We start from the raw sequence: 23,172 nt of genomic DNA, 5'->3' as shown, positions 1-23,172 counted from the left end.
CGGGGGACCATATGGGGTACCAGAGATTGAATCTGAGTTGACCTCATGCAAGGCAAACACCCTACCTGCTGTACTATTGGCTGCAGGGATTGAAAATTGAGTTTGGGGGCTGGAGCAATAGCACAGCGGGTAGGGTGTTTGCCTTGCACGCGGCTGACCCAGGTTCGATTCCCGGCATCCCATATGGTCCTCCAAGCACCGCCAGGAGTAATTCCTGAGTGCATGAGCCAGGAGTATAACCTCTGTGCAATGCTGGGTGTGACCCAAGAAGAAAAAAAAAGAAAAAAAGAAAATTGAGTTTGGCTGAGGACAGGAGATAGAAGGTAGTGTAGTGGCTAGAATAATGGTTTTGTGACTTTGGCAATGACCCTCTGAACCCTGCAGGTTCCCATGGGATAGTTTCAAAAATTAAATGGAAGAAACAGGAAACTCTCAGGAGCTAATTATAAGTGAGATATTGAGAATGTAACCAGCTTTAGATTTGAAACAGGAAAAGTTATCAACAGGCTCTCACATTCCCATTCCAAACACCAACAGTACATGTACTTCCCTGTGAAGGAACAAGGGGCTGGAGAGACAGAGCTCAAAGGACACACTTGGCATGATCTTGGGAACCACATGGTCCCTTGAGTACTGTTAGGAGCTGAGCATAGGGCCAGAAGTAGTCCCTGTGCATTGCTGGTAACAAAACAAGCCTGATTCTTTCTGTGAGGAGAGGGGCTTGGAACACCCCATTGATGCTCAAGAGACTATTCCTGGTCTTGAGCTCAGGGGTGATTCCCTGATGGTAGTTGATCTTTGGGTGGACAAGCAAGGCAAGCAAGAGCCTTACCTCCTGGACTGTCTTCTCAGAATCCAGAGCCTGGTTTTGCCCACCAGGATTGCTTTTGGCTTTTATTTTTAGCACAGCACTCAGAAGCTGGGGAGACCAAGTGATGCTAGGGGTTGAACCCAGGCCTCTCTGAGCCATCTCCCTAGCTCCACTCCAAGGTCAGCAATGACTCGGGGATGGATGATTCCAGACCTACAGGAAACTTCTAGCCGGAGTCTCACGTGTACATGTCTCTCAGCTGCCCAGTACTCCAGCAACCACTTCCCATCCTTCCTTGATCTTCTCTAGTTTAGGCCGTAAAGGTATCCTTTTAAAAGAGGTCATGTCTTTGAAGAATCTCAATGCTTTAAAAGATCAGCAAAAACACACATTTCACTGCATAATTTTATGACAAATGTTTCTGCAAAAGTGAGGTGTGAAGCTTTAAAAAATAAGTGCTGATATTACTTTAAAAGTCTAATGACTATGCAGTGATGAGATTACAAGGTAAAATACGGCAATCCTTTCAAGCCCAGCACTGCTCAGGGCTTTCTCCTTACCCCGGTACTGTCTCATCAGTCTTTCAACCTTTTTGTTTTGTTTTTGAGTTACACCTAGCAATCCTCAGGGGTTACTCCTGGCTCTGTGCTCAGAAACTACCCCTGGTGATCAGACGGAATGCCAGAGATCAAACCCAGGTTGGCCACATGCAAGTAAGCACCCTATCTGCTGTATCTCTGGTCTCTCTTTAAATTTATTATTTTGGTTTCAGGCTACACCCTGTGGTACTCAGGGCTTACTCCTGGACAGGCTATGTGATGCTGGGGATCAAATTCAAGTGGGCCATGTACAAGGCAAACACTCTACCCTCTCTACTATTACTCCAGCCCCTCACATTCTTTTAAAGAAAAAGAATTCTACAAAAAAATTCAGATTTGACAGCAAGAACTTCGCTAGAGTCGCAGTAGTCTTTGCAAGAGCCTGGGGCGGTGGGAGGGCGGTGGTCAAGTCTTAGCATATCAATGAATTTCACGAGAAGGGTCCAAGAAGTTTATTAGACAGCACAGGGTAAGATACAAAATGATTAATGACAAAGGTCTACGACATACTATCACTGAAGCACCACCTGGCACTATGGTGCTATCTATCCTGCGTCTCCTACCTTCTAAAAGGCTGCCTGAAGAAATGGCGCCCCTGCAGACCGAGGCTTACACAGCGAGATTGCAGAGCTCACGGGGCGGAGGCTCGGAAAGCTCCGCAGCTCATCACAGGAGGGAGGGTGGGCCCGGGCAAGGAATCACTGTAGGTCAGTGACAACTTCCAAACTTGGTAGGAGGGAGAAAAAATGTGCAAGCGGAGTTTCCAGGGTGTGGGACAGGAGATGGGAGGAGAGGAGGGACCCAGTGGCAACAGCTGGGACCTGACAGGTCTCGCTTCTATTTCTTCCTCCCGCCTCTCTCCTTGAGGGCCAGGTGGATGACAGCGCCATTAGCCATGTTGTAGTAGGCCAGCGAGTTGGAATCCTTGATGAAAATGCCCTGGAAAACAGAGTGCCCGGGTGAGGGGCAACCTGGTCCTGACCACTGGTCCCCAAGCCCCGAGGTTTAGCAAACAGAGGCGTTTATAGAGAAGTGAAGTGGGGCCTAGAGGATTAGACTAGAGGGCTCCAACTCCTCCCCAAATGCTTTACTTTACTCCAAGTTACGCTCGTCCCTAAAAGCTGGCCAGGCCCAATCCCAAGGAACTAAGATTTCCAAATCATAGGCCTGTAGCAGCCATCTCATATGACAGCAGGAACCCGCAGCCCGAGCGGAGACTTGTCAGTGCTCAGGAGAGGAAGCCACCGGGCTGAGCTGGATTAGCACCCATGTCCCTACTGGAGCCAGGCTCCCCAAGATCCCAGTGGGCTCCCCACCAGGCTAACAACTCTCCGAACATTCCCAACCCTTCTCCCCAGATCTCCATCCCTAATGCGGATGTGTGGCTGAACAGGGCCGGACCATCAGGGGCACCTGCCCCAGCACCTCCAGTCAGCTGCCTCACCTCTCAGATGGGCCACATCCCAGAGCCGCCCCATTTGTTCCCAGGGGGGAGTTGAGCTCCTGGGACGAGAGGGTTGGGGACTCCAAGTCCAGGACACAGCTGCCCCAACTTACCTCATACTGCAGCTTCTGTTTCCCGGCAGGCATGCCAGTGGCTTCGTGAATCTTGACCTTGATGACAGAGACCTGTGAAATCAGAGAGAAATCAATCACTCACCCCCCTCACTTGATTAACTGTCCCCTGGCCCCAAGGGCCCCCTGCACCTGAGACCCTCTGGCAAATGCCATGCATACCTGGTCTGTGAGAGGGAGCGTGAAGACCAGCACCTGCCCGTTCAGTTTCCATTCCGTCTTATCCTGCATGTTGGGCACCTGGACTTTGATGGACACTGGACCCTGAAAAACAGGTGGTGGCCAGTAGCCTAGGGAACTTTGGAGTCAAGCAAACACTGTTCTCCCCTATCTCTGGCTCAGTCTAGTCAAGGTCATGCTTCTGGCCTCTGGACCCCTGCCCACAATCTCTCTCTCCTTGAAAATGGTCACTTGCCTGGCAGTGGGGTACAGTAACTTTGCCTATCAAAGCTATGGACATAAACATTGTAACAGGGATTAAAAAGGCAGATAAAACAGAGAGAGCTCTTTCAAGTGGATGGGGGCTGAAGTAGAAGCCTGGAAATATTGGGCCAAATCCAAGACACATCACAGGGGGATGCACACGAGCTGGGAGGTTGGCCTCGGTGTCCACTTTGGCCTGAGGGATTAGCCTGACACCGTGCTGGTGTGAGCACTCTGGAGACACAACATAAAGTCATGTTTGGGCAGCTCTGCTTCAGCACCTGAACAACGGAAGCCACCATTCAAGAAGATGGAGATTCGATGGAATGCACCAGGGGCATGGACCAGAACTTAGTACCCCGCTTCCTGAGGTACTAGGCAGGACCAAAATTCCTGCCCCCCTTATTCCTACCACACTAAAAGGAACCTCACAATAGACAGGCCTCCTAACAATAGCAGGTGGAGGGGGGCAGAAAAATGAAGTCTAGGCATCCAGAACTTGGCCCGGGGGGGGACCTCAACCCCCCGCACCCTCCTCCCCCCAACGTCTGCAGCTGACAGGCCACAATGACAGCTCGCAGCTGTTTACCCGTTGGTTCACCCCTCCAACTGCTGACCCCACATCTAGTAGGTGCTTAGAACCGGTAACAGACTTCCCACTCCGACCTAGGCTCCATCAGTAAAAACCATGGGAAAAGAGCAGAGTGGGTCAGGGAGGCATGACATGGGCAAGAGAGGATCCCAACACCCCCATCTCCCTATCCAGATACCCCAGGCCCCACCTTATTTCTGCGCAGGAACTCCTCCTCGGGCATGAGGCTGTCCTCCGTCTTCAGCTTCTTGGAGGTCGGTTCATCTTCCATGGGAGGTGGCGGGTGGACAGGGGGCATCGGGGCTGGGGCAGGGACAGGGGCCACGGGTGGAGCAGGCACGAAGGCTGCAAGTATAGGAACAAGCAGAGGTTTGCAGGTTGGAGAAGGGACCGGTACCCAGGACTGGCGAGGAGTGTGGGGGAAGGTGCCAAGGTTTCCTGTTTCTCAGCCAGAGGCGTGAAGTGCCGCTCCGGGCTGAGCCTGGCAGCCACAGCAGGTTCCCTGGCAAGGGCACCTGGGAGGCTGCCCACACTGGAGACTGGAGGAGGACAGGGATGGACTAGAAGCATCTCTCAGGGTTTCAGCACTCTGGGTACAGACACTCTGGCTCTGACATAATGGCCTCCCATCTCACCTCAGAACTGTGCCCCCGCCCGACTCCCCGCACCCCCAATTCTCACATGGGGACGCTAAGGCCCTCCTCTGGGTTGACCCCTTCTCTGCAGGAAGAGGCAGCACTGCCATCATTCACTGTTCAGCCTGGATGCCCCCAAACCAAGCAGCACGGTGGACTGACCTGTTGGCACGATCATGGGAGGTGGGCGAGGTGCCATGATGGGAGGTGCCGAGGGCGGCATGGGTACCACATTGATCCTGGGTGCATGGATGATGGGCGGCATGGGGGCGATCACCGAGCCTGGGGGCAATCGGACCACAGAGGCCATCGGGGGCCGAGGCATGACAGGCACTGCAGACACGACTGTGGTACGAACAGGAGGCGGCATCTGCAGGGGAGAGACCTGGAGAGCAGAGAAAACCAAAGTCAGAGCTCAAAAGCACACGCCGCCGCCAGCGGCTTCCGGTGGACCCAAGTGGGGTGCCCCAACTCACGCCCTGGGGCGGCAAGTCTGTCCCACAGACAACTGCCCAAAGCAACGCTCCTAGGACTTGGCTGGTGGCTAGTGGCAGATGCTGAGAGCCACCGAGGAGTTGGGCCAGCAGACCTCACAAACTGAGTTCTATCCCCTTTCTGCCCCAAGCCTGCTTCTCACAGCTGTCAACTGCCCCCTGACCAGTTCCATTCCTTCCAGACAACCAGAGGTTGTGGCGAGAGGTCCCCACTTTCAGTGAGAGGGGTCTTTCTCACTCAACTTCTAGAGAATGGGCAAGAAGGGGGTCTGGCTTACTGCGGGCGGCCGGGGCACCGAGGTGATGGGTGGGGCCGAGCTGGGGATGTTGGTAGCGGAAGACGGCGGGGGAGGCTGCTGGGGGATTTCATTGGGCTTGCTGGGGCCGATCTTCTCTTTGGTGTCATCTTCTGGCACCAGGCCTTTGGCCTTGTGGATGGCCTCGATCTGCTCCTGGAGGGTGATATTGGCCTGGGCAGCCTGCTGGGTACGGGCCATGCTGCCGGAGTGGCCATCCCAGGTCACCTGCAAAATGGAAGCCAAGCTGACATTTGTCACAGGTCCTGGAACTCTGAGGCATCAGGATGGGGGGTACTAAGTTCTACCAGCACTTCACCTTTTCTTCGGGCTTCTGGATCTCCTCTTCGCCAATCTTCTTACCAATGGCAGTTTCTTCCACACCGAAGATGTCGGTACGACGCTCAGCCAACTGCTTCAAGCTACTCTCAATATCCAGACCTGGGGAGGATCAGAGGATAGAGGCACAGTGCAGATGGGGAAACTAAGAAAGTGCCAGAGTCTTTGCTGATTTGCAGGAGGCATGTCTGTGGCATCAGGCTGACCACGGGTTCCAGGAGGTCATCCAATCTGCACTGAGCCTGGGTATGGGAGCATGTCCCATCTCTCCGCTTAGGACAGTGAGTCAGAAACGCCAACAAGAGGCCAAGGCCACAAGACCCAAGTGCAGAGCTGGGACATCTCTTGTTCAGCATTCTCCTCTCCTGCTACTTCTCACCTGGTCAGCACAGGCACAGGTAGCCATGTCTGAAACAAGCACTCCTTGGGCCAGAACCAGATCTGTGAGAGGCCCTGGAGCCTGTGACCAGTCCACCAGACTATGCTCAGGGCTTATCTCGGCTCTATGCTCACAGGTGGTGTCACCGATGGGATTAAAACCAGGTCAGCCTCGTGTAAGACTCCTTACTATCTCTCTGCCTTAACTGTCTTTTTAGGGAGTCCTTGTGAGAAGTGGGGGGCGCTCTTGCTCCCTATCAAGAGGGATAGGTAGGATGGGCTCTACCTATCCTCAGCAGCGTCTGTGAAGCTCAACTGTTGCTTCCTACATTTGCGTCAAACATGGTGCCCGTCTCTAGGCAATTCCCAGTCAGGATGGGAGGGATGGGGATAGGGGGGAATATGGGGGGGGGGGGGGGCGCCTCACCTGGTGCATACACCTCATCGTCACTCTGCTTCTCGCGGATGGAGCGATCTCGCTGCTCTAGCCAGCGGGGGTCGAGAAGCCCAATGCGCATGTGTTCCTGCATTTTGCTGGCAGGGATCTTTTCCCCGGTGATGGGGGACACCAGATACTCATCTGGAGCTGGGGCTGGAGGCAGGGGCTTGGAGGCTAAAAGGAAACATGTTTGAGTGAGAATACCAGATGGCAGTCTGGTTAAAAGAAGGTGATTTCACACATCATTCGTCCATCACATCTTTTTTGGGGGACGGTGGTGTTGGTGAGGTGATATGCACACCCGGCAGTGCTCAGGACCTATTCCTGGCTCGGGTGTGACCCCTAGTGGTGCTTAGGGGACCATATGCAATGCTGGGAAATGGAATTGGGGCAGGCCACATGCAAGGCAAGCACCTTCTCCCCAGTATTATCCTTTGGCCCTCACCACACATCTGAAGGGTCTTGCAGTCCCTGACAAAATACAAGGCACCAAAACAACAGAGGAAGCGGAGTCCCATTCCTCACCGAGGCGTGACATAGGGGCACAGGTGCCTTCCTGGGCAACTGCTAGAAGCCACTGGAGAAGCAAATCAGAGGACAGGCAGGAAGGCATGCCTTACCTTTGGGGTCATAGTCCTTCCTGACAATGACCTGGTCTGGAGTTGGGGGCAGAGGCGGAGGCATGGGTGTGTCTGGCGGTGGGGGCACTTTCTGCCCTTCGTCTTCATCATCTGAACCCTGCAAAGCAACCGCAGTGGCAGGACTCAAAGAACTCCGAGAGGCAAGGAGCCCAGGTCCCTGCCAGCCAGAGTGCATGTGCTAAGCCTCCCAGGGCGGCTGAGGCCAGCCGGCAGCTGGCCAAGCCGTTTCCTCACAGCATGAATGGGAGCTCCGGGGGCTGTGGTGTGAACACTCCGCCCAGGCATTTCCAGCAGCTGGCACTGGGCAGTCCCAGGAGGCCAAGGGCGCTGACCACACTGGGGAGTGGGGTAGGGGGCAAGGCGGCACTCAATGGAAGCTGCTCACCAGTGCTGCTGGGAGGAAGAGAAAAAGTCAATTCCCACAGACACAGGGGCCCTTTCTTCTCGGGCGGTACACAAATTCTTTCCAAGGGGAGGAAAGCAACTTGGCTCTGGAGATGCCAGGCCGGCACGGAGGGCATGGAAAAAGGAGGTAAGAGGTGGCCTGAGGGAGGCACAGGCAGCCCTCAGGACAGCTCTGGGAAGTGCCGAAGGATCCTTCGGATGAAGATGAAATGCACCCAAGCCTGTCTGTGGTGCAGGGGATCCCTCACCGAGAGCTGGTGTGGAGGCAGTGGGGACAGGGCCTCTAGGCAGACGGGGAGTGCCCAGCCCTCAGAGCCTCATCTATGAATGCAGCTTTGTTGCCAGAGCTGGGCAGAGGCTCTGTGCTCCTGGGGCTCGGGCAGCGGCTCAGCCAGAATAGCCTCGTCTGGGGCCCACGTCCCCTCGCCAGGCTCCATCTCCGGAGGCCTGTTCCTGCGGAAACGGTCCTCCCAGCGAGCCTCGCGACAGCATACCTCGTCCATGTCTTGGACTTGGGTGTCCTGGTCCAGCTGAGAAGGCGGCTCCTCGGTCTTCTCCTGTTTCTCATCTTCCTCATCAGACTCAACCTCCATCTCAACCTCTTCACTCTCCCCAAACTTCTCGTAGCGCTCCTGAATGAGGATTCGTGCCCCGAGCTCCTCTGGGGTGGTGGGGGGCGGGAAGTTCCCTGGCAGAGGGGGAGCCAGAGTCAGAGGGATGCCCCAGACACCTGGACCTGGGCCACCTGTCCTCAGCGGTGGTGACTCTCCCCAGGGCCGAGGCTGGCCGACTGCACACCTGGGGTCTGCACAACACACACTGGTCAAATTGGGTTTAAGCGGAGCAGTACGGTAAGAGCTGGCAGCAGAGAGGGCCAAGGCCCCAACAGAGCCCTCTGGGGGGGTGCTGCTGGTCCCTCCAAACTCTCTGTATGAGGGCTCCCGAGATGGCCCCAAGCTCCTCTTCCCCATCCAGAGTCACTTCTCCTCACTGACCTACCTTGCTCATTGGGTTGGAAATCCACCGTTTCGACCACCACAAAATCGTGCCAGTCAATCTGTGCATAGGCCACCCGCTCCTTCTCCTTCTCCTCCTCTTCCTTCTTCCTCTCACGCTCCTGGAACTTGGCCCACTCCACTCGGTAGCACACCTGTGGGGATGGAGAGCAGCAAGGTGCCACACACACCCAGTTGGGCTCAGCTCCCAGGGAGGCGTGTCCCTCCGAGGCCAGCTCTTGACGCTAGTGCCGCTGGCAGACCAGAGACTACTCTGCACACACGAACTGTGGCGGGTGCATCCACTTCCAGGCAGGCCCAGAGTTTGGACAGTAAGAAAACTATACACACCAGACACCTCCATCTGGGCCCCAAGGGCAGTCATCTGTTCTAACCACAGCGCTCTCTGCTAGAGCTGGAAGGAGCCGTGTTCCCTCCAGAAGTCGGCTGAATAGCCAAATGCCGCAGACTGAGAGGGGCCTCACAGAGCCACCCCGGGAAACTGAGAACGTGGCGCTTCAAAGGGCAGCGCTCTGCAGGGACTGGCTTCCAGGGAGGGTGGGGAAGACGGAGAGCCCAGGAAGCCAGAAGTAAAATCGAAGGACAATGTGTTGGGGAGCAGAGGCAGCAGATCCTCTGGTCAAGCTACAAGGCTCTGTTCCCATTGTTTCTCCTCTGCCTGTGACCCAGCCAGGCCAGGCTATCTCCAAACTTGAAAGAAAACTCACGGAATGGAAGCTGGGGCGAAAGGACACTGGGTAGGGCATTTGCCGCACACACACTCTAGCCAGGTTCAATCCCCAGCATCCCATGGTCCCCTGAATTTACCAAAACTGATTCCTGAGTGCAGAGTCAGGAGTGCCCCAGAGCAACGCCGGGTGTGGTGCAAAAGCCAAACAGAACAAACAAAAAACCCACCAAAAACCAACTCACATAATTTGTACCAACAAGAACTGGTTGGAGAAATTGAGCTTACCTGATCGAGAACTTCTCGGGGGTTCTCCGCCTCTTTCTTGAGCTTTGTAAATAAACCTTTGGGTGGGATCAAGATCTGAAACACAGGTGAGTCAGAGATGTGGTCAGTGCAGTTCCAGAGCTATCAGGGACTGTGAGAAAGCACGAGATCTAGGTCCCAGCTCCAGTTGGCTTGAATCTGGGGGAGTTCCTTAAACCTCCCTAACCTGGTTTCCTTATACCAATGCTGACACCACTAAAGTTGGTATCACACAACCTTAAGGCTTCTGAGAGGATTAGGAGGAAAGTGCACAAAACCAAGCACAGAGAACGAAGACGAAAAGTGCTGGCCACACTCAGCAGTACACAGGGCTGATCCTGGCTCTGTGCTTCGGGATCACCTGGAGTTGCTCACAGGGATCATATGTGGTGCTGGGGAATCAAACTCAGGTTGGCCGTGTGCAAGGTAAGCGCCCTACCTGCTATCTCCTCGCTCCAGCCCTGATGGGTCTGTTCAGAGGGCACACCAGCCGTGCCTGTGTTTGGGAAGCATGTGGTTCTGGGGATCAAACTTGGGGCTTCCTCCACTGAGCTATCTCCCATGCCCTGTGCTGGTGTTCAACACTATCAGGGATCAAGGGTTCAATCCCTAGCATACCAAAATTTCAATCACCCGCTTATTAACAAGACCAGTGGTAGCCTGTCCAGCCCCTACATCACGCTGTTCTCTGGGGAGAAAGTGCTCCATCCTTTGGTATGCATTACTAGGCTTCCCCTGATCATCTATTTAAGGGCACAGCTTACCAATCCCACCTCCCTAGATCACTGTTCTCTGCTCTTAACCCAGTTTGTATTTTCTGCTATGCTGGAGATCAAATGCTGGGCCTTACGGCACAAGTCATGCAAGCAAATGTCACATCCGCTCTACTATCGCTCTGGCTCTGTCTCATACTCTTTGTACCCCTTCCCAGGAATCTACCCATTCTAAGAGTTTCTTCATGACCAGAGATAGTCACCAGCATCTTTAAGTTAAGAGTACTGCCTGTTACTCAAGGGGGAAAAAGGGAAAGTAACAAAAGAAAAAGATGTTGGGGTAGCTTTACCCTCAAAGCAGTTTCTTTAGGGACATGTACTCGAGTCCACATAAAATTGATACTGTGAGGGGCCAGAGCAATACTACAGCAGGTAGGGCGTTTGCCTTGCACGAGGCACATGCCCAACCTGGGCGTGATACCCAGCTCTCTATATGATCCCCCAAAGCCCTGCCTGGAGAGATCCCTGAGAGCAGAGCCAGAAGCAACCCCTAGGCCTAGCTCTGTGTGTGTGTGTGTGAGAGAGAGAAAGAGAGAGAGAGAGAGAGAGAAGGGAGGGGGGAGAGAGACAGAGAGAGAAAGAGAGAAAGAGGGAGGGAGGGAGGAAGGGAGGGAGGGAGAAGTGATAGAGAGGGAGAGGGGGAGAGAGAGAGAAAAGACTAAAATAATAGGAATCCTCACCTCTCTCAGCCCGTTTTTGCTCTTACAAATGAGGCAAAGTCACCTCTTTCCTGTGTTCTTGTGAGAATAAATTAAGTAACAAGAGGCAATAAATATTAAGGACTTGCTTATTCTCATATTCAACTGGACATTTTTTGGTGGTGTGTGTGGGAGTGGGGTGAGCAGGGGTTTGAGGCCACACCTAGTGGGACTCACTGTCACTGTCACTATCCTCCCGTGGTTCATCGATTTGCTCGAGCGGGCCCAGTAACATCTGCATTATGAGGCCTGTTGTTACTGTGTTTGGCATATCGAATACGTCACGGGGAGCTTGCCAGGCTCTGCCGTGCGGGCGAGATACTCTCGGTAGCCTGCCGGGCTCTCCGAGAGGGGCGGAGGAATCGAACTCAGGTCAGCCCAGTCGGCAAGGCAAACACGCTACCCGCTGTGCCATGTAAAGCATACATTCCAGTTCTCTGATCTATTCTCTAGCTCTGAACTGGAATATTTTTTTGTTTGGGGGGCCACACATGGGCGCTCTGTGCTTATCCGTCTCTGTGCTCAGGGATCACTCCTGAGAGGGCTCATAGGAACCATGTGTGGTGCTGGCATCAAATCCAGGTTGGCCAAATGCAAGGCAAGCGCCTTATGCCCTTTTTTGGTTTGTTTTTGAGCCACACTCAGCAGTGCTCAGGGGTTACTACTGGCTCTGCACTCAGGGATCATTCTTGGTATATTCGGAGAACCATATGGGGTTGCCAGGGATCGAACCTGAGTTGGATGCATACAAGGCAAGAGCCCTATCCACTGAACTATGGCTCCGGTCCCAGCACCTTAAGCCCTTTGGTATTTCTCTGGCCCAAAACTGAAATGTTTAACATCTGTGGTGTCCCTGTAAACGTGAGGTGGATGGAGTATACGGAGTAAGACGCCTCCCTTCCCGGGCCCGGCCCACAGGCCCAGGTACCTTGGTATACTGTTCTACCAGCTTGGTGAAGTAGTTGAAAAGGCTGTGCTGGGGGCGGAGGAAGTCGAACTGGTAGTTGCGCTGCTCTTTCTGCATCAGCTGGGTCAGGAACTGGCGCCCATTCCGGGCCACAAACTGAGCTGTGAGCTTGACCACATCCAAGTCGAAGGCAGAGATGGAGGGGGGGTCTGCGATGAACTCAAACTCTGGAGGGGGCTCTTTGGGCACGATGGTCTCTTGGATCACCTGGGCCTGGACCTAAGAAAACGCAGAGGAGTATGAAGAGAGCGGCCTAGGGCTAGGTGGGCTAAGAGGAGGGATGCATCCCGGGTGGGACGGTGCCTACTATTCTGCTCAGCATGTGAACCCCACGTGCATCTGGTGGGAGAGAATCCTAATACGCGGCAGTGCCAGTTTCCTGGCCAACAGAGGCCTCAGCAACATGAATGGCTCTGGACTCCTGCCCTTTGTGCTTGTTCTTATGCTGACACTGGGCCAGAAGTGGCTGGCAGAAGATCGAACAGGACCATGGCCATTTAAATCCTATCCAAAGGGAACGAAGGACACAGTAACTCCCACAAATACAGAAGGGTCCCACAGACAGGGCAGCTCCACAGTTATTTCCTCACGGGCCTCCCTGCAGACCACGCTGTGGCCAGAACAGATAATGTGAATCCTCTCCACGAGGCAAGGTCTATTCCAGCCTTGCCCTCCCATCTGACCTCCCAGCAAAGGTCCCATAAGGGGGAGTGGGGCAAAATAAAACATGACTGGTTCAGGTCTAGACAGAAGGCAACGTACGTGTGCTGGCCTTTCTGCTGTCAATAACAATCCTAGCCCTGAGTCACGAAGGTTCTGGCCCAGCCTAAAGGTGGGGAAGAGAAGGCCAGCAAGACAGAGGAGACCAGGGAGGGTAAAACCAAAGGAATAGGGGGAACACGGGCCCACAGCATATCTTGGAACTGCCCCCTTCCCATGCCACAGAGGTCAGGGCAAGTTACAGCTCCCTCCGCTGCAGGCTCAACCACTCATGCCAGACCCTCAGATTCCTCAACAGTGAACTGGTTACTCTGTGGGTCTGCTTGGGCAGCCCCCAGGGGGCTCACTGAAGCAAGGCACTAAAGCATCAAGCACAGGTCACTGGGGATGGTGCGGTCTGAGCTTCAGGTTCCACAGTGCTCCCGGAGAAGCGGTGCGATCTGCCCTGCGGCCCTGCACTTCCCTGACACAGCCGGGCGCTGGCGCTCACCTTCTGGGGGAGCTGCTGCTGCGCGGCCTGCTGCTGCTGCTGCATAACCTTCGGGATGGCGGCCGAGGGCTCCTGAGCCTTCCCCTCCTTGAACTCGCTGACCTTGTGGCGGTAGTAGGCATGGTAAGGATCATTGGGGTTCAGGAAGTTGAACTTGGGGTTGTTGATCTCATTCTGTCGGATCCGGGCTTCAAATTCAGGTCCGTTTCTGGAAAAAGGAAATGGGTGGCAGTGAACAGCTGCTAATTTAAATCCCCACCCAATACTGCCTGGAGGCACTACCCATCAAAACAGTCTGTCACCAGCACGGCAGGGCCTCCTGGAGTCCAGGAGCATCAGCAGCCAGGGTCACCTGCCTCACTCAAGCGGGCACAGACGTGCTCAATCCCTCCCGCTCCCAGACCTGTCTTTCTTTCTTCAGTCTGTTTTTTGGAGAACACCCAGCAGTGCTCGGATACCATGCAGTGAGTGCCAGAGATCAAACCTGGGACTCCCAAGAAGCAAACCATGTACCCCCACCCTTAGAGCATCTCCCCAACCTCAGGCCTGTCAATCAAGCAGCTGGGTATAAATTCTGCTGGGTTTACATTGCATTCTAGTTTGTTCTTTCCAAAACCATCTGCACTGGCTGGAAAGAGAGCGCAGCGGACAGGACACTTGGCTTGCAAGCAGCAGATCTGGTTTGATGCCCGGCACTCCATATGGTCCCCAAGCACTGCCAGGATTAATCTCTGCAGAGCCAGGAGTAAGACTTGAGCACTGGCAGGTACAGCCCCCAAACAAAACCAAAACCCCATCTGCACCAGTCATCGCCCCACGGTTCTTTCCTCCTCCCTCAGTTCAGGGCTTACTCCTTCCTGATTCTGTGCTCAGGGATCACTCTTGGCAGTGCAGGTGATAGACCCGAGGTTGACTGCATGTAAGGCAAGCTCCTTTAACCTTTGGACCACCTCTCCAGTCCAAGTTTTAAAGGAAAAATAGTGGCATAAGACAGCCATTAAAGTAATACTGTTAAAAGTTTAGTTCAAGGGGCCTGAGAGACAGTAGAGTGGGTAGGGCCCCTGTCTGGCATTGTTGCCCGCCTGGATTCAAATTTTGAGTGCAGAGCCAGGAACAACCCCTGAGCATCACTAGGTGTAAACCAACTCCAGCCTCCCACACCACCCCAAAAAGTATTTTGGCTCAAGATTGAGGCCAGCTCCCTTAGTCAAAAGTTGGGAAGACCAAATACTGGAGCAGTGGTAAAGGCATCCCCACGGTCTGTGAAGGCAAGAGGGGCCATCGAGGTGTGTGTGTGTGGGGGGGGCGGGGGGGCCTGCAGCGTTGTCTCTTCTTTAACCAGACCCCCGCCCTCAGAGCTGCCCCGACACCCCCAAGGAGCACCTCAGAGTTGACACCTGCCAGACTTCTGCGCTCTCCTTGGCTTTCACACTCTGGCATCATCAGCTTAATCATCACCAGATTAACACCACCAATATCTGGGCTTCTGACACCCAGGTGAGCTCCTCAGCAAGTTCTGGTCACACTCTGTCATGTGACTAACACCAGGAGGCCTCAGTCTGCCTGCCCCTGAAAGCTGCCTACTTCACCCCAGGCTCGGAATGGCAGCCCTCCTTCCCCCGCCTTCCAGAAGGCGAGGGAATGCACGCTTCCACACTGCTAAACTAGGCTGCCACACACGCCCAGAGCTGACACACAGTGCTGGGAAAGGGGACTCTGGTGGTCTCCTCTACTGCTGCCTCACATGCCACAATCTTGCCCCACATCTGGGAACAATCTGAAAGTTAAAATACAGCGAGAAGGCAGGCGGCTTCATTCCGAGTGACGTCACTGCACTAAATCAGCTTTGTGCTAACTTTAGAATTATATGCTTGAACACAAGGAGTCGATTTTCAGCAGGAAAAAGACATGACTCTGACTCAACCCAGCTGCTGGAACATTTCAACAGTAATTTCAACTTCAGTTCCCTGTCAGGAAAATAGAGAGAAGACAAGACCTAATCTAGCAAAAACAGTCTCCTTTAGGAAATCCACTTGGTTGCAGATTTTTACTACCTACTCTATCCAAGAGTGAACTGGACAGAAGTGAAGCAGAGGGTCCTTCCTCATCATTTGCTTCATCCTAGAGAGACGCTAGCCCAGGCCTTCACTGCAACACAAAGCTTGCAGGGTCAGAGAGATAGTATAGGAGGGAGGGTATATTCCTTGCACGTGGCCAACCTGCATCCAATTCCTGGAACCCCGTATGGCTCGGGGCCAGGAGTAAACCCTGAGCACCATCTAGCGTGGATTTTACATGTGTCCATAAGGGCGATCATCGTGGTCACAAATAGAGAGGCCCAAGCAAGAGTACAAAGTGCTTGCTCTGTATGCAGCCAACCCAGGTTTGCCATTTCATACGGTCCCCTGAGCCGTATCAGGAGTGATCCCTGAGCAGAGCCAGAAATAAGTCCCGAGCATCACTGGGTGTGACCCAAAATTAAAAAAAAAAAAAAGAAAAAAACAAAAACAAAACCTACAAACGTAGACATATAAGCCTCTCTTTTTTTCAGTCCCACTCACAGTGCTCAGGGAATTTTTCTGGCTCTATGCTCAAAAATGATGCCTGGCAGTGCTCAAGGGGGCCATATGCAGTGCCAGGGATCAAAGTGGATGAAGTCAGCAGATGGAAGTCAAGGACATTATCTCCTACCCCATCTCTCCAGCCCCTACACTAGGCCATACTCGGCAGTGCTCAGGGGACCGTATGTGGTGCCAGGGATTGCTAGAGTCAGCCATATGCAAGGCAAACACCCTACCCACTGTACTGTCACTCAAGCCCTATAATTTTTTTCTTTTTTTTCCCTCTCTTTTTCTGGGTCACACCCAACAAACAATGCTCAGGATGTACTACTGGCTCTGCACTCAGGAATTACTCCTGGTGGTGCCTGGGGGACCATATGGGATGCCGGGGATTGAACCTGAATTGGCTGAGTGCAAGGCAAATGCCCTACCTGCTGTACTATCGCTCCAGCCCCCAAATTTATTTTCAAGGGTTTGGATAAACTCTTATTTCAGTGGCAGCAGAAGCTGGCATAGAATCATTGGAAAAGTACTTGGCTCTTCAGCTAGTAAAATGCCACACAGAATTTCCTTCTGAGGCGATCATCTGAAATGCGAAGAACATACTCATACTCGCCCATGTCTTCATTTGCCAAACTGAAGTGGCGGGAACACCCTCAAAGGAAAGTCCAGCAGAGATATCTGGGGGAAGGAAGAAGGCCCTTCACCTCCTCCGGGCGCATCCTCTCGCTGGAGGAGCACTAAGCACTAGGGAACAGGGGAAAACGCTTACCACACGGCGTGAAAGAGAAAAGCAGGATGTGAAAGCATCCCTGCTAGTATCCCCTGGCTCTAAAATAGGATGCCAAGGCCCGAAGGAAACAGGAAAAAGTGAAAACAGCTGGTAGGATCTATTCTGGTCGGCAGCTTGTGACGCTACTTCCCCCCAACACCCTTTTCGTATTTTTTCTGAGGGTGGGGAGAGGGGAAGCAAGAACATTTCTATAAAACAAACATCTATGTGAAGCACAACCTGGGACCCTCAAACAGCACGGCCTGATAACCTTTGAACAGTCCAGAGCAGGGGTCACAGAGATAGTATAGTGGGCAGAGAGTTCATTTTACAGATAACTGGCTGGGGTTCAATACCTGGCACAGCATATGATCCTGAGCTAGGAGTGATCCCTGAACAGAGTCAGGAGCCTGAGCTTGCCAGGTATGATTCAAAAACTACAATCAAAAAGCCCAGAGGTGAAGAGAAGGGGACAGTGGTGATGGGATTGCTGTTGGAATACTGAATGCCTGTAACAAATTATCATGACAACTTTGTAAGCCATGGTGCCTAAATAAAATGTGTGTGTGTGGGGGGGCAGGTGAGGCCAGAAATGGGAGCGGAGAGGTAGTACAGCAGAGAGAGCACCTGACTTACACAGAGATGACCCGGCATCCCAATGGTCTCTCAAGTCTGCCAGGAGTAACCCTGAGCAATCCTGCGTGTCACCCCAAAATAATGAAATGACAAACAAAAGCCCAGAGGAGTAAAATCAATACCTAGGTGAGCTAGACTCTGAATGAGGAGGCGGAGGAGTCTCGAACCAACATAGTGAGACACCAACCAGAGTAACCACTTCCTAAGTTTTGTTTTATGAGACAAAAGGGAAGGAAGGAAACAACTGTTAAGTGGATTAGGAGAGAAAGTTGCCTCAAGGAGTCAGTATGGCCTGGAGGAAGCCTAGGGTAAGGGCAGCTCCTGCTTCACGGAGGGAATTGTTCAGTTGGTCAAGAGAAGTCAGAAACCCAGACTTATTGTGCAAGCTCACTTATATCTGGTAGCTACTAGTTCAACTTGTTAAACAAAAGTGTGGTGCCAGAGAGACAGTACAGGGCTTAAGGCACTTGCCTAGCACATGGCCAACCCTGGTTCAATTCCTTGCACTGTCCATGTTCCCCAGAGCATCACCAGAACAATCCAAGAATACAGAACTGGGAGAAGCCCCCGAGCACCACAGTATTCCCCAAACTCGCCACCACCCAAATAAAATTTACAAATATTGTGAGGAAAAAGGTCGGAACAATAGTACAGCAGAAAGGGTGTTTGACTTGCACACAGCCAACCCAGGTTCGTGGTGCTCTAAACCCACTAGGAGTGATCCCCGAGTAACCCCCAAGGACCACTTGGTATGTTCTCCCCACACCCCCCAAAAATTCTGAGGACATACAAAAGGTCTATAGGCCAGATAGGATTACTAGTTGCAAAAAGAACACTTTATGTATTTATATACCCTAACCTAGGGACTATGTTAGCCTTTTGTTTTGAGGCCACACCAGGTGATGCTCAGGGTTTCCTCCTGGCTCTGTGCTCAGGAATTACTCTGGTGGTGCTCGGAGGACCATATGGGATGCTGGAGATCAAACCCAGGTCGGCTGCGTGCAAAGCAAATGCCCTACCCCCTGTACTACCATTTTGGCCCTTAGTCTTTGGCTGAAATGTGGTCATGAAGACTATCCCATCTGCAGGGCCAAAGATGTAGCTCAGTGACAGAGGACAAGCCTTTAAGGAATGAGGTCCTAGTTATGATCCTGGCACCATCAAAACAAATGACAGACTATCTCATCCAAGGAAGTCAAGGTGCTAAGATTGATTTTCTAGTCAGCTGAGAAGCTGGTAAGCACCTGCATGGTGGCCCTGGCTGTGGTTGGGTCAGCTCCTGTCCCAGAGCTCCTACACTGGCACCTCACTCCTAGTGAAGATGGGGTATCCGAGGCTCTGAGGATCACAGTCCTTGCACAATAATATGACCAACTCCCTCTTCTGTCTTCCTCAGGCATGGGCTCAGACACAGACACACATATTACCTGTGACCAAACTGCTTTCCAAGACTTTTCCCAGCCCAATCTGGAAGCAGGTTCCTGGGAACTCTGGGGCCCAATGTAAGTCACCATCTGCGACTACCAGGCTATGCAGGAGAGGGTAGTACCCCTGCCCATTACCTACTTCACTGGCATGTTGCGATTCTAGATGAGCTTACAGGCCTAAGCCTACAACTTCCTCTAAAAACCCCAGTGCAGGCGAGAGAGGAGAGTGAGGAGAGGAGAGAGAGGGAGAGAGAGGGAAAGAGAGAGAGAGAGAGAGGAAGAGAGAAGGAGAGGGAGAAGAGGGGGGAAGGAGGGGGAAAGGGAGAGAAGAGGAAGGGAGAGGGGGGAGAGTGCACAGTGGAGAAGGCACTTGCCTCGCAGCCCCAGGTTCGATACCCTGAGCACAACCAGCTGTGGCCCAACACCCCTCATGCCCAAAAAATAAAATAAAACAAAAATGAAAACCCAGTTGCCACCCTTGTGCAGATTCAGATGTTTTTGAGAACTAAAACCCACCAGTTATCTATCCCATAACAAAAGTTGTGGTTACCTGGCCACAAAGCTGGCGGTCTTGTCCACAATATTCCTGACCTCCGGAGGAGGGTAAATAATCCCCACCACTGGCTTGGAAGGGGTAGAATCCTCCTTTGAAGAGGCATCTTCTTCGGCAGGCTGTGAAAACAGGAAAAGCAAAGGGTTTGAAGTTGCTAGTTTGAGCTGCAGGCCCACAACTAAAACTCCTCGAGAACTCTAGACATTCTTCCACAGACGCTCTTCAGGTTCAGACCCTTGCACCCGGAAGAGGGGTTCCCTTACCAGCACTAACCCTACACGAGACTCTCCTGAGAAGCCCATGAAAAGAGCAGCCCTGGGGCAAAAATGAAGTATATGCTCTGCATTTGAAAACCTGGGGTTCAATCCTGAGCACCACCCTGTTTGGGGGTCCCTGTCCCCCAAACGATAGTCTCCTTGGCTCTTCCCAGCTAGAAAAAAAGACCTGAATTTTTATCAAGTGCCCAGGTGCTTAAGATGGAGATGAGGTGCTGACAGAATCACATCCAGGAGCTAAAGAGATGGTACTGGAAGGATGGTGCAGGGCAAAGGAGCGTGTGTGCATGTGACTGTGAGTGGATCCACGACACTACATATGGTTCCCCAAGCCCCACCAGGGGGCAATCTGGACTGGTACAGAGTCAGGAACAGACTCCAAGTACCACTGGGTGTGGTTCTGCACCCCCGCCCTCCCCAAAACAAAAATACCTATGTGCTGGAATCCAGAAGGCCATGTCTGTATCCTACATCCCAACCAGGGACGTCCTGGCACAGGGCTTCTGAGAATTTACCCAAAAAAAAAAAAAAAAAACAGGCTCTCAATGCCCTTTCCCAGTAACCCCGGGAGAACGCTCAAAAGCTCTGTGAAACTCCAGGAGAAATACACAGCATCAACTGTTATGTAAGTATCACCTTCCGGGTTACCTGGCTGTGGGGATACTCTTCAAACAAACCTCTGCTCTGGCCGAACCAATGGTACACTACCTTGCACACAGCTGACTTTTTTTTTAAAGGGTCACACCCAGTGATGCTCAGGCTCAGGGGTTACTCCTGGCTCTACAGTCAGGAATTACCCCTGGTGGTGTTGAAGGGACCACATGGGATGCCAGGGATCAAACCTGAGTCCATCACGTACAAGTCAAACATCCTACCCACTGTACTAATGCTCTGGCCCAGCTGACCTGATTTTGATCCCCTGGCACCCTTGCACCCTTTGAGTGCATGAGCCAGAAATAACCCCTGTGCATCGCCAGGTGTGACCCAAAAGGGAATCACAATCACAAATCATCCTGTTAATCGTCGATTGCCTCGAGCAGGCCCCAGTAACGTCTCCTTCATCCTAGCCCTGAGATTATATTCAAGGCTCTTTAGGAGAATGAGACTCATCATTGTTACTGGTATTTGGCATATTGGGTACGCCACGGGGTGTTTGCCAGTAGGTATAGCGCTTGCTTTGCTCCAAGCCCTGCCAGTAATGATCCCTGAGCACAGAGCCCAGCTTACCCTCGAGCAGAGGCCACTGAATTCTCTCTCAGCTTCTTGGCATTTACCTCTGGTAGGACGTGACCTTCCCTGGTTAAAGATGCCAGGAGAACTGACAGCTACTTCATTATTTGTGGAGGGGGCTGGGACAACCAAGTGGCAAAAGCACCTGTTATGTAAGCATGAGCGAGAGCTCAGTCCCTAGGGCCACCCCACAGCACTGAGACTGAGAGGTGGTCCTGGGGCCTCACTCTGTGTGCCAGTACAACTAGAGTGTGCAAAGCCTGCGTGTGATCCCTGACCATCGCAGCAACAAAGAGGAAAAATAAATACATACTTATGCACACATTATGACATATTTGAGGAAAAGACAGGAACCTTATCTATCAGATTCCCTTCCCAAATCACCTTCCCAACATATTCTCATTCATCCTTCTAGAGTAGTGGGTGAGATGGCACTGGGGCAGTGCTAGAGGGGTCCAGGCAGCAGTAGGGGCCTTAGATACAACTGGGGGATGGGGTCGGAGGCCAGAGAGGTAGAACAGTAGGTATAGCGCTTGCTTTGCACACAGGCGACCTGGGTTTGAGTCACATGGTCTCTGGAGTACCACCTGGAGTGCAGAGCCAGGTGTAATCCCCCCACCCCCAGCCTCACTGGGTGAGGCCCCAAAACAAAAACAAACGAAACAACTGGAGGACACTTTTAGTTCCTTTAAAGAAGGTAGATTGTGGGGCTGGAGAGATAGCACAGCTGGCAGGGCTTTTGCCTTGCATGCGACTGACCCGGGTTCAATTCCTAGCATCCAAAATGGTTCCCCGAGCACCGCCGGGAGTAATTCCTGAGTGCATGAGCCAGAAATAACCCCTGTGCATCGCCAGGTGTGACCCAAAAGGGAATCACAATCACAAATCATCCTGTTAATCGTCGATTGCCTCGAGCAGGCCCCAGTAACGTCTCCTTCATCCTAGCCCTGAGATTATATTCAAGGCTCTTTAGGAGAATGAGACCCATCATTGTTACTGGTATTTGGCATATTGGGTACGCCACAGGGTGTTTGCCAGACTCTGCTGTGTAGGTGTGACCCAAAAAGGAAAAAAAAAAAAGAAAAAAGAAGGTAGGGGCTGGAGAGATAGCATAGCAGAGGTAGGGCGTTTGCCTTGCAGGTGGCCAACCCGAGTTCTATTCCCAGCATCCCATATAGTCCCTTGGGCGCAGAGCCAGGAGTAACCCCTGTGCATCGCCGGGTGTGACCCAAAAAGCAAAAAGAAAAAAAAGAAAAAGAAAAAGAAAAAGAAAACAAACAAAAAAAAAAGAAGGCAGATTGCTAAGGGGGTGATGGAGACATGGGACATGGGCATGAATGGACCGATGGACACAGCAGGGGAGAGACACACTGACACACACGCATGTGCGCGGGTACGCTTTTTAACCGAAAACAAAGCGCCAAAGAAGTTTGGGAATCTCTGTTCTAAGGCAAATTACTTCTCACTCCCGCGAATCTCACCGGCCTTAATCTCTCTCTACCCATTAGTCACTGCTTCTTTTGCATCTGACTTTTCTTTGTGTGTGTGTGTGGGGGGGGGCACAGCCGAAGGTGCCTGGGGAAATCACTCCAGGAGGAGCTTGGGGAGCCGATACGGGGTGCCAGGGATCGAACCCGGGTCGGCCGCGAGCAAGGCCTGCGCCTTCCCCCGCCGTTCTCTCCGGCCACCGGCCACGCGCACACTGGGCCTGTCACACCCGCGACGCCCGCGTACTGCCCGCTCGGCTGCCTGAGGCCCGTTGACAGGCCGCGTGGCCCGTGGCAATCGACTTCGCGGCGCAACTGGCAGGAGGCTGAACCTCGCGCACAAGGCGGTGTCCCCGCGGGGCGCCTTCCAAGGCGGGGCTGGCGGCCCATTCATTCCGTAACGGGCGACGGCTGGCTGGGGCCGAGCCCCGAGTCGAGGCCGAGAATTCACAAGCCGGCCCAGGGGCACGGGGGCCAGCGGGGGTCGCTGTGCACAGCGGGGCGCGGGGCGGGCCGGACCGACGGTCCTCAACCTCGACCGCGTCCCCCCGCGACCTCGCTCAAAATGCCGAGCCCCGACTGAGAAGCTCTGGGGGGCGGGGTTCGAGGGCCCACGTTTCGGACCCAGTCCCCGGTGCGGCGACCGGCCCTCTCCGGACGCGAGCCGGTCCCGCCCGCGCGCGGCCCCCTGGGACTTGCAGTCCCGCCCGAGCCGAGGCGAGAGGCCGGCCGCCGGGCGGGAGGCGCGCCGGGCCGCGAGGGGCAGGGGCGCAGTACCTGTTTGGGCTCGGCGGCCGCCGGCGGCGGCGGGGGCACCGCCTGCACGGGTCCGGCCGGCATGACCGCGACGCTCAGGGCTGCCAGTCCGCCTCCGGGTCGGGCAACGGTGCTGCGTCAAGGAAGCGTCCGGCACCGACCGGACGACAGGCTCGCAAGATGGCGGCAGCCGAGCACGTCGCCGCCGCGG

The 23,172-nt window shown here is 53.5% G+C and overlaps 1 protein-coding gene across 1 annotated transcript; it reads right to left on the bottom strand.

Annotated features, from left to right (window-relative positions):
- Nucleotides 1-1,847: 1,847 nt before the first annotated feature.
- SF3A1 (splicing factor 3a subunit 1) lies at nt 1,848-23,166 on the bottom strand. The gene is made up of 16 exons (XM_056116524.1): nt 22,983-23,166; nt 19,211-19,332; nt 13,265-13,472; nt 12,016-12,273; nt 9,599-9,673; nt 8,627-8,777; nt 8,122-8,315; nt 7,202-7,319; nt 6,570-6,755; nt 5,745-5,866; nt 5,408-5,653; nt 4,798-5,020; nt 4,191-4,345; nt 3,148-3,249; nt 2,968-3,039; nt 1,848-2,349 (listed from the first exon to the last, which is right to left on the bottom strand). Exons 1-16 carry the CDS (start codon nt 23,043-23,045, stop codon nt 2,248-2,250), a joined length of 2,397 nt encoding a protein of 798 aa, XP_055972499.1. The 5' UTR covers nt 23,046-23,166; the 3' UTR covers nt 1,848-2,247.
- Nucleotides 23,167-23,172: the final 6 nt, after the last annotated feature.

This window comes from Sorex fumeus, unplaced genomic scaffold (assembly GCF_029834395.1).
Source record: "Sorex fumeus unplaced genomic scaffold, SorFum_2.1 ptg000032l, whole genome shotgun sequence".
NCBI lineage: Eukaryota > Metazoa > Chordata > Mammalia > Eulipotyphla > Soricidae > Sorex > Sorex fumeus.
Note: the sequence above shows the minus strand (reverse complement) of the source record. Positions and strands in the feature narration are given on the sequence as shown.

Excerpts from the sequence above, each read along its gene's own strand:
- SF3A1 (XM_056116524.1), bottom strand. The coding sequence starts at position 23,045 with ATGCCGGCCGGACCCGTGCAGGCGGTGCCCCCGCCGCCGCCGGCGGCC. Across the intron at positions 12,274-13,264 it reads AGCAGCAGCTCCCCCAGAAG|GTCCAGGCCCAGGTGATCCA; the intron begins GTGAGCGCCAGC and ends GCGTTTTCTTAG. Across the intron at positions 5,867-6,569 it reads CGATGAGGTGTATGCACCAG|GTCTGGATATTGAGAGTAGC; the intron begins GTGAGGCGCCCC and ends GATCCTCCCCAG.